The sequence below is a fragment of the Planococcus citri genome, chromosome 1 (assembly GCF_950023065.1).
Source record: "Planococcus citri chromosome 1, ihPlaCitr1.1, whole genome shotgun sequence".
Lineage (NCBI taxonomy): Eukaryota > Metazoa > Arthropoda > Insecta > Hemiptera > Pseudococcidae > Planococcus > Planococcus citri.
In genome coordinates, this window is record NC_088677.1 from 88,557,448 (window position 1) to 88,568,116 (window position 10,669).

Below are 10,669 nucleotides of genomic sequence, written 5' to 3' on the forward strand. Positions count from 1 at the left end.
ATTGCAGCCCCCGCCGATCCTCCGGCACAACTTTTTTCTTAAAGGGGACGTCCTAAGGAACATTTTAAAGCAAACTTGCCCAAAAAAAGTTGGCCTTACTTACAAAATGGCGGCCATTTTGATTGACAGGTCAGCTGAAATCGCAGATTTTGCGTTTTAACATAGGACTTGCACGAACTTTTTCAAACTTTACAAAGGTAGATCGAAGGATCATGCAAAAATTTATCACCTGTCAAAATTTCAAGTGTTAAAGCGCGTTTTTCGATTTTTGGTGAATTTTTGAAAATCCAATTTAGGCCAAAAATGAGAGAAAAAATCAAAATTTTACCAAATTGTCCAAGAAAGCTGAAATTTGGGATATACCCTATTTTCGACATGCCAAATCGATTAGAAACGGTTTCAATCCGTTTTGAGCAGTTCTGGAGCCTCCAGCAGATTTTTGAAACTCGAAATTCCCACAAAATTCCAACAAATTGGAGTTGTAAAGCTAAAATTTATTCTAAAAACTAATTTCAATACGCTACGAAGTACTGCAGGTGAATTTCAAGTCGTTTTGGAGCCTCCAGCGACTTTTAGAAAATTCCTGAAACCTCCAGCAGATTTTTGAAACTTTAAATTTTCACAAAATTTCATCAAAATGGAGATGGAAAGCTGAAATTTACTCTACACTCCAATTTTAACACTCTCTGAAGACGACTTTAGGTGGGTTCAAGTAATTTTAGGGCCTCCAGGGACTTTTTTAAAAATTACCGGAGCCTCCAGTAGACTTTTGAAACTTTAAATTTCCCCTACATTAATTTATCAAATGGAGTTGGCAAGCTAAAATTCTCTTCGCAGACTACATGGTGGTTTCAAATGGTTTTGAAGCTTCCAGCTACTTTTAGGAAATTTCAATCTTCCAAAAAAACGTGATACAACTTTTCAAAATGTTGCTGGAGGCTCCAAAACGACTTGAAATTCACCAGCAGTCAACTTCGTAGCGTAGTGAAATTAGTTTGCAGAATGAATTTCGACTCTCCATCTTAGTTTGATGATATTTTGGGGAAATTTAAAGTTTCAAAAATCCACTGGAGGCTCCAGTAATTTTCAAAAAAGTCGTTGGAGGCTCTAAAATGACTTGAAATTCACCAGAAGTCGTTTTCAGAGGGTGTTAAAATTGGAGTGTAGAGTAAATTTCAGCTTTCCATGTCCATTTGATGAAATTTTGTGAAAATTTAAACTTTCAAAAATCTGCTGGAGGCTCCAGAACTGCTCAAAACGTGTTGAAACCGTTTCCAATCGATTTGGCATGTCGAAAATAGGGTATATCCCAAATTTCAGCTTTCTTGGTGAATTTGGTAAATTTTGATTTTTTTCCTTCATTCTTGGCCTAAATTCGATTTTCAAAAATTCACCAAAAATCGAAAAACGCACTATAGCACTTGAAATTTTGACAGGTGATGCATTTTTGGCTGATCTTTCGATCTTGTTGTGTCCAGTTCAAAAAATTCCATGTGAGTCTTTTGTTGGAAAGCAAAATCAGTATAACTTCGGCTGACCTTTCAATCAAATAAACCGCCATTTTGTAAGTAAGGCCAGGAGACTTCAGGAATTTTCAAAAAGTCGCTGGAGGATCCAAAACGACTTGAAATTCACCCGCAGTTGACTTTGTGTAGCTTATTGAAATTAGTTTGCAGAATAAATTTCGGCTTTCCAACTCCATTTTTGATGAAATTTTGTGGGAATTTCGAGTTTCAAAAATCTGCTGGAGGCTCCAGAACTGCTCAAAACGGGTTGAAACCGTTTCCAATCGATTTGGCATGTCGAAAATAGGGTGTATCCCAAATTTCAGCTTTCTTGGTCGATTTGGTAAAATTTTGATTTTTCTCCTCATTTTTGGCCTAAATTCGATTTTCAAAAATTCACCAAAAATCGAAAAACGCACTTTAGCACTTGAAATTTTGACAGATGATAAATTTTTGCATGATCTTTCGATCTACCTTTGTAAAGTTTGAAAAAGTTCGTGCAAGTCCTATGTTAAAATGCAAAATCTGCGATTTCGGTTTCGGCTGACCTGTCAATCAAAATGGTCGCCATTTTGTAAGTAAGGTCAACTCTTTTTTTTGGCAAGTTTGCTTTAAAATGTTCCTTAGGATGTCCTCTTAAAAAAAAAAGTTGTCCCGGAGGATGCGCGGGGGGGGTGCAATTACTCCTATTGTCATATGCCGGACTATTAGAATGAATTTTCAAACTTGAAACTGGGTGATTATTGGTTGGATTTTTGAAAAAGTGTCACGCGACTTATCAAAATAGTCAAAAAAGGTTTTGATAAATTTTCTTGGTTTTCTTCCGAAAATCCCATTTTGAAAAGTGGAATCACACGTTTTTCTAACACTTCGAAAATCATAACTTAATTTGGATTTTGAATATAACTTTTTAATTCAAAATAATGCTCTAAAAATACCTACTTTCGTTGAAACATTTGAATTGTTTGAAAAATTTTAACCCATTCTGATAGGTTGCACGACATCTTTTCAGAAACCATGACCCAGTCATAGGTTCAAAATTCTTCAGAAATGCTCAAAAAAAAAGTTTTGTTAAATATTTTGATCTTCTTACAAAACATTTACCCAATTCGATAAGTGGCATTACACGTTTTTTAAAAATTTCAAAAGTGAAGTGATAAGGTCAACTCAATTTTGGCCTCGACATTTTTCAAAATAATGTTCAAAAACATTCGTGTCAAAATATTTGAACTTCATGTGAAATTTTAACCCACTTTGATAGGTTGCGTTGCACGATACTTCTTCAAAAGTCACAAAATGATAAATCATGACCTAATAGTCTTAGGCTCAAAATTATTCGAAAGTGCTCACAATTAGTGTTGATAGGTAAAACAATTCATTTTCACTGAAAATTGGATCGGAGTGGTGAATTTTGGTTCAATGGGCGCAGAACAAGCTTATTGTTACTCCTCACAAAATCAAAATTCAATATAAAACATAAGATCACTATAAAGTCCGTTAGAATCTAGTTAGAGAAAATAATTAATTTTTGTTCGAATTAAAAATAAAAAAATAAAAACCACATTCGGATTTGGCTACGAAAAATACAAGTTCAACGAAGTATTCCGAATAAACCCGGAAGCACCCGAGCAACGTGAATGATTACTGATAAGAAAAGTGTAATACATTTTTTGAGTTTTTCAAATGATAAGTCGTATTTTTCGTAATTAAATGCATTAATTATGGCTTTAGTCGTTTCCTAAACATATTTTCGGCATTTTAAACCGAAAAATTATACTATTTTGTGTTGTAATGAAACGTTCGTTCTATCTACCTCTGAAAGTAGTCATATTCAGTTTCAATACTTTTCGAATAAATATTCCAACGGTATCCGCGTTCGTTCATAAAAATCAACATACAAATGGATAATTCAGCTAACGAAAGCTCAGACGATGAGAAAAAGATAATGAATTCATCGTGGAAAAGGATGCAGAACATGCATCTCACAGTAAGTAGTAAAGCTTTGCTTCGTTTCACATCCTAATAACGAAGAATGAAAACTAACTACTCCCGATTATTTCTACTCTTTCAGGATGGTTTTCGCGAAGGTGCAATCGCAGGAAAAGATAAACAGTATCAATTGAGTTTCGACGACGGATACACCACAGCTTTTCAAAAATCGTTCGAAGTGGGATATAGTAGCGGTGTAGAAAGGTAAAAATATATTTCAATTCTCATTTAGTAGTAAGTTCACTCTTCACTATTCATTCTGATAATTCTGTTGTGCTAATCTAGGATCCAGTTATTCCTTCTAAAGAAAGATCGCAAATCTAGTTCGATGCACAAGCTGCAATCTTCATTGGATGGTTTATGTGCTACTTGTAATGCCAAATGAGATGTGCTGAGCACCAAATAGATATTTAGTAATTACACCAAATGTTATACCATATCACCTATTTAGCACTGAAATGTAATGAATTGAGATCGAAGTAAATTATTATTGATGGAGTGTTACATAGCGAATTTATTTCCGGAATAAAACATTATAATATTATACAAAAAGACGATGTTAATAATAATTATATTTTAAAGAAATTAACACGTTTACAAATAGAGACCTTCGGGAGTACCTTCTTTCTTACGGTAGAGAACATTTTCTTTACTTTTCTTAAAGTCTTCATTAGTAACTTTCATACGACGTTCTCTCAGAGCCATTAAACCAGCTTCGGTACAAATAGCCTGAAAAAAAAATTGGAATTTGTTAGTCAAATCTATGATTAAAATACTTTCAGGACAAGCTAACTAAATAACGACGTACTTTAATGTCTGCTCCAGAGAGATCATCTTTCGCCATAATTAATTCGTGCAAATTAACATCTTCGGCTAACGTCATACGAGAAGTATGAATATTAAAAATACGTTTTTTGGTTTTTTCATCGGGAAGAGGGAATTCGATTTTACGATCTATTCTGCCAGGACGGATCAGCGCAGGGTCCAATGTTTCTATTCTATTCGTTGCCATTATAACCTAAAAATCAAATGCTAATTTAAGTAAACGATACTAATTCAGCAGGGATTGTACTCAAATCTTTCTCAAAAAATGTAACTTTAGTAACCAAAAAAGCTGGAAAAAGTAACCAAAAAAAATGTTGATGTAAAAAAAAAGTGGCAACCAAAAAACTTCAATGCCTTACAAAACATTACATTCTATTTCAGATTACAAAAAAAAAAAAAAACGTACCTATTATAACGAAAATTTTGATAACAGTTTTTTCAAAAAAACACAGAAAAAAACATCAAAATTCGAATACAAACCATTTTTGAAAAAGAAAAAAAAACTAGCAAAAACTCAGAACAGATACCTAATTTACCAAAATTTCGAAAGAAAAATACTCGTAGATCAAAATACAAAAAGAACGCATGAGAAAAATTTTGGATTCCGGAAACATAATCGAAAAATGTGTTGAACTACTGAAAAATTGAAAGAAGAAGGGGAAGTCTACCGAAACAGGGAGGAACGAAATTTGATCTTTTAATCAAAATCATTTCAAAAAATCAAACACAAAAATACCAATCGTAAAATAGCAGAAATGTTGACACGAGCAAGGATTTGAGGAAAAAAAAGTATTCTAGTGTTAAGAAATAATAAACAATAATTTTTGAAAAAAATTCCATAAGAAAGAAGAATCAGTTTAGATCGGGAAACTTATTAAAATTAACAAGAAAAAAGGGAACGGTGGAGGAGAGGAGGGGAAAGAGCAATCCAAATTTGGAAAAGAAGTGATTTGTGAAAATCATTTTAAAAATTAGAATGCAAAAAAGTGTACATGCCTTCAAAGTTCAAAATGAAAAAAAAAACTCCATCAAAACTGTCGAAAATTGACACGATTCAAAAAAAAAATGGAAAAAAGGTGACAAAATTATTGAAATTGAGAGAAAATGACCAAAACAGGAAACAGAGCAAAGATCGAGATCTGGAAAGAAGGAAAATTAATCGAAAAATAATGTTGAAAAACCGCTTCGTGATCCTTTTTCAATAAATCAAAATCGCAAAATTCAAAATAACCAAAAAACAGAGTTTTGTCAAAATTTAAAAAGTTGAGAAAAATCACGAGGATTCCAGAATAAATTTCGATTAGAAGTAGAAAAACTCCACCAAAAAAATTATGGTAAAAAGCGTTAAAATTCAAGAAAAACCATTGCAACAATTGAAAACAAACTTTACGAAATTCAACGATAAAATTGCGATAACTTTACAAAAATTTATACTCAAGAGAAAAACACGAAAATTCTAGGAAAATCGTCAAAAAATTGAAAAATAAAATCTACGAGAATTCAACAGAATAAGACTTGAAAAAAAAAATCAAGAAATCCTCAAAAAAATTATAAATAAAATCATCGAGTCTCAAAGTCCAAAAAACTCTCAAAAACTCGACAAAAATTTGTAAACAGGAGAATTCCGCAAAAATTTAAGCAGAAAAAATGACCAAACTTTGGGGCTAAATTAGGAGAAAATTTTATAAAAAAATTCAAGAAAAAAGGTTTCGCCGAAATTACGAACAAAAATTTGGACAGAAAAACGAATCGATAAAATTCAAAACAAAATTATGAAAAATTATGGAAATAGAAAATTCTCGAAAATACAGTTCAGCAAAAATCATTAGGTGAGAATTCAGAACAGAGAACTCGCGAGAATTAAAATTAGGTATAAATTCGGAAATGAATCGATAAATTTTTGAGAAAAATTTTGTAGCAAAAGCAAAACTGAAGAGAATTCAAAAGAGAAAAATAATTTGAACTTGAAAAAAAAAACTGTTCAAAGAGAGAGGAAATCCGGAGGACCTTCCCTCACAACTGGAAGGGAAGAGGAAAAGAGAGAGAGGGATCAAAGAATGAAAGATATCAAGATGCAGAAAAATCCACCACAAAAGGTGAAAATAAAAAATAATAATTTCATCAAATCTCGAAGAAGCTTCCCTCCTTTCATGAAAAAAAAGATCAAAATTTAAAGGAAATTATGATTTTTGGAAGAAGTAAAATCACAATTCTACAAAAAAGTGAGCCAAAAAAAATCACGTGTTTTTTTAAAGCACGAAACTCAAAAAAAACTGTCGAAATAAAAAAAATGCAGTCGAAATTCAGGCAAAAAAATGACCACAATTTAGAACAAAAACCACAGAATCGTGTGAAAATTCAAAGAGTTGAAAAGGTGAGTCAAAACTGTAGAAACTTTGCCAAAATTTGAAAATAGAAAAAAAGGAAATTCTGAGAAAATCGTTGAAAAACTCGAAAAAACAGAACTCGCGAAAATTCAGAAAAATCATACCCGTTAGAATAGGGAAAAATCTACAAAAATTCAAAAGAAAACTCGCCAAATCAGCGAAGAAAAAAATTCACAAAATTCAAAAAAATCCATCGAATCAAAATAAGGAGAAATCCCCACTATTTGAGCAATAAAATCACACAAGCTAGAGGGAAAATTTTTATGAAAAAATCACCAGAATTCAAGGTGATAAAATTGGGAAAAAATTCAGGCGAAAATCTTCATCAAAATTCAGAGCAAAATCATGGAAAAATTATTTTGGAAAAAAATCACCACCAAATTCAAGATGTGAAAATCAATCAAAACAGGAGAAAATCCACTAAAAGCCATCGAGAAATTAAAAAATAATAATATGTACCTGTTGAAATTAAAACCCCCCTAAGTAGGTACATTTCAAAAGAATCATCAGAATAAAATTTTGAAAAAAAAAAAAGGAAATTGGTGAAAGATCTCGGAAAAAGTAACTTTTAGTAACCAACATTATTAAAAATTAAACATAAGTTACTATTAGTAACTTTAGTAAGTACAATCCCTGTTTAATTGTAAAATGAATCGACCAACGGCTAGAGAAATTTTATACCTTGACATCTCCTCGAGAATCGAACCCATCTAACTGATTTAATAATTCTAACATAGTTCGTTGAATCTCACGTTCGCCTCCTGAATTCGAGTCGTAACGTTTGGTACCAACTGCGTCAATTTCATCGATAAAAACGATAGAAGGAGCGTGTTCTTCGGCGACTCGGAATAATTCTCTGACTAGCTTGGGCCCGTCACCCTGCCATCAAACACAGCATTAGTAAAATGAACCAATAATATGTAGTTTATAAAAATAATACATGGAGGAAACTTACGAGATATTTTTGAATTAATTCTGACCCGACTACTCTTAAGAATGTTGCAGAAGTTTGATTAGCTACTGCTTTGGCTAGAAGTGTTTTACCAGTACCTGGAGGACCATACAAGATAACACCTTTCGGTGGTTTTATACCCATTTCTTCGTAGTACTCGGGATGCGTTAGGGGTAACTCGACGGATTCTTTAATTTCTTGAATTTGGGTATCGAGTCCTGAATTGAAATAAAGAAATTAGATTGAAGATACAGTACAACGTATCAACACTGATATGAAATTAACCTCCTATATCGGCGTACGTTTCTTGGGGAGCTTTTTCCAATTTCATAACAGTTACCATAGGATCAGTATCGTCAGATAGTACGCCAATTACTGCATGAACCTGAACAGAAATGAATAATTATTCAATTACTATTTGAGTAAGAGTATACGAATAATGGTAGGTAATAGATAGATCATTGGGTTAACGTACTTTATGATTTAATAAAACGGAACATCCAGGTTCGAGTTGATCTTTATCTACGAACGAAAGTATACTAACGTAATGTTCACTACCTACAGAAGTTGATACAATGGCATGATTATCATCGATGATTTCCTCGAGTGTTCCGACAGACATCGGCGTTCCTCTTAAATCATCTACTTTGGATCGTTCTTCCTGAAAGTATCAACGATTATAACTTGGTACATAAGAGAACATCCGATCGAATTTTAAAAACAAAACGAAACGAACCTCATTCTTTTCTTCTTGCGGTTTTAGTCTCTCTTGATTACGAATATATTCTTCTTCCATTAATAAATAATCTTTAATTCTTTCTAATTTCAATAACTTCAATCTACATTTGGTATGAGGGGTAACTGAAAACAGTCGCAATGATTAGTATTTACACGTAGATACCTAGATAGATAGCTATGATATGAACAAAATAAGAGGATTTTGATACCTTGGGGTAATTTCAAAGCTGTATCGGGTCCCTTGGTGCGTTTCCTTTTTTTACCAACTCTGGTAGGAATAGGAGGTTCGTATTTCTTCTTTTTATCCTTGTCATCTTTCTTGTCGCCTCCGCTACCACTGCCAGAAGCTCCGGAGTGATTTTGGCCCTGGTAAAACACAAAATAAGGATGAGTTTATGGAAATATAGACTTTGATGAGGGTATGTTTTGAAGACGTAATTAAAACACTTATTGGAGGAAAACACTCGGTGGAAATTCGTTACACTTACCATTACTCAATTCGGAATTCAACCAGTGGAAAATTTATACGCAAAACAAAAAGAAACTAAAAGAAATTGAAGAAAAATGAAATTTTTTTCGGTGATAGAAAATTTTTGCTAATCACCATTTTTTTGAAAACAAAATTTTTTTGACTTGAAGTAGTTGAAGCATTGGAAATGTAAGCAGCACGCGTCACGCATGAAAGGAAACGAAAAATAACCGAACCGATAGGTAGAGTTCCGTTCCGGGGCTTCCGGCCAGGGCATGGAAACCGAAACCATTAACCGAAACCGAACCACCAAATGGCGAAGTTTGAGAAAGTTCCGTTCCGGTGCATCCGGCCAGGGCATGGAAAACGAAACGATCAACCGAAACTGAAACCTCCAAACAGCAAAGTTTGAATACATTTTTTTAAAATTTAATTTTTTATTTTTTTTATCGACTACAAGTAGTATTTAATTTTTTCATTTTTTAAAGAAAGTACACTCCAAGTTTTATTATTATTTGTTGAGCCCACTTGTGCACGTGTCTTTTAGCAAAATATTTCGTACTTACTTGAGTCTTGAGTCAATTCAATTGTCATTGTCAATTATTTCCACTCCAGTCATAGAGAAGTTTATGGTTTTTATAGCCAATTAGCCATTGTTTCTAACTTTCTACGAAATATAATATGAATATTATTGTCATTTTCGATCAGTGTTGTCATAACGTTATTCATAACGTAACGAAAAAACGAAAAAACGGAAAAAACCGGAATTTTTTCCGTTATAATAACGTAACGATAAACGAAAACGAAATTTGTTGCAGAAGAAACCGTAACGAAATTATAACGTTACAAAAAATTTTAATGCTATAACGAAACGGAAAACGAAAAAAATTCCGTTATTTTTCCGGTTTTTTTTCGTTTTTTTTTCGCTTTTTTCTTCAATTTTTTGGGAAAAATGATTAAAAAATGATTAATCAATAAAAAATTGAAAAAGTTCACTTTTTCAATTTTCAAACTATTTGAAAATTGAAAAATACTGTACTTGAAAATGAAATTGATGTAAAAATTTATGAGCAGAAAAATACACATGTATCGAAAAATCAAGGTGTCTAACAGGTCCTATACTGGCCCCATTAGTCCTACTGAACTCCTACTTTTTTTAAAATTTTAAATTTTTCCCCCTTTTAACGGAATTTTGAACAAACTTTGTAGAAAAGGGCTCATTTTTGACTTTTTTAGATTTTGAATCACACATAAACGAGAGCTTTTGCCATCGCTTCGCTCCCGCTATTTAGGTACACTTTAGGTATACTGACCAACCTTGTACTTTTTTCAGTTTTTTTCAGAGAAACCCTCCATTTGCGCATTTTTGTGCTATAACGAAAAACGAAACGAAATAACGAAATAACGGAAAAACAAAATGATGTAATAACGTTAAACGAAAAACATAACGTAACGGAATTATCTGTGCAACGAAATAACGGAAAAATAAAGTAACGAAAAATTTCACAAATCTGAAACGAAACGATATAACGTAACGAAAAAAAAATTTCGTTATGACAACACTGTTTTCGATGAATTGAATTTTCTATTTGAACAGTCCTTGAGAGCGACAAATGATTAAATATATTTTATTTTTGAAAAAATATGCACTAGGTATTTTTTGAAATCTTACAGAAGTGGTTTCAAAATGTTACATTATTGCAGTTGAATAATTAATACCAAAAAGTGTGCCTACTTTAGTTTGGAAATTTTAGGAACATGAAATTTTACTCGCATAAATATTAAAAAGTAATCACATTTTTTA

At 32.4% G+C, this 10,669-nt stretch overlaps 2 protein-coding genes across 2 annotated transcripts; one reads left to right on the forward strand and one right to left on the reverse strand.

The window, feature by feature from the left end:
- The first annotated feature begins 3,137 nt into the window (after positions 1-3,137).
- LOC135839974 (uncharacterized) lies at positions 3,138-3,998 on the forward strand. The gene is made up of 3 exons (XM_065356264.1): positions 3,138-3,492; positions 3,577-3,698; positions 3,780-3,998. The coding sequence occupies exons 1-3, from the start codon at positions 3,406-3,408 to the stop codon at positions 3,877-3,879; spliced, it is 309 nt and encodes a 102-aa protein (XP_065212336.1). The 5' UTR covers positions 3,138-3,405; the 3' UTR covers positions 3,880-3,998.
- Positions 3,989-9,038, reverse strand: LOC135839962 (26S proteasome regulatory subunit 4). Its single transcript, XM_065356254.1, has 9 exons — positions 8,885-9,038; positions 8,606-8,762; positions 8,395-8,519; positions 8,134-8,319; positions 7,944-8,043; positions 7,662-7,876; positions 7,388-7,585; positions 4,303-4,512; positions 3,989-4,223 (listed from the first exon to the last, which is right to left on the reverse strand). Exons 1-9 carry the CDS (start codon positions 8,885-8,887, stop codon positions 4,089-4,091), a joined length of 1,329 nt encoding a protein of 442 aa, XP_065212326.1. The 5' UTR covers positions 8,888-9,038; the 3' UTR covers positions 3,989-4,088.
- Between the last annotated feature and the right edge of the window lie 1,631 nt (positions 9,039-10,669).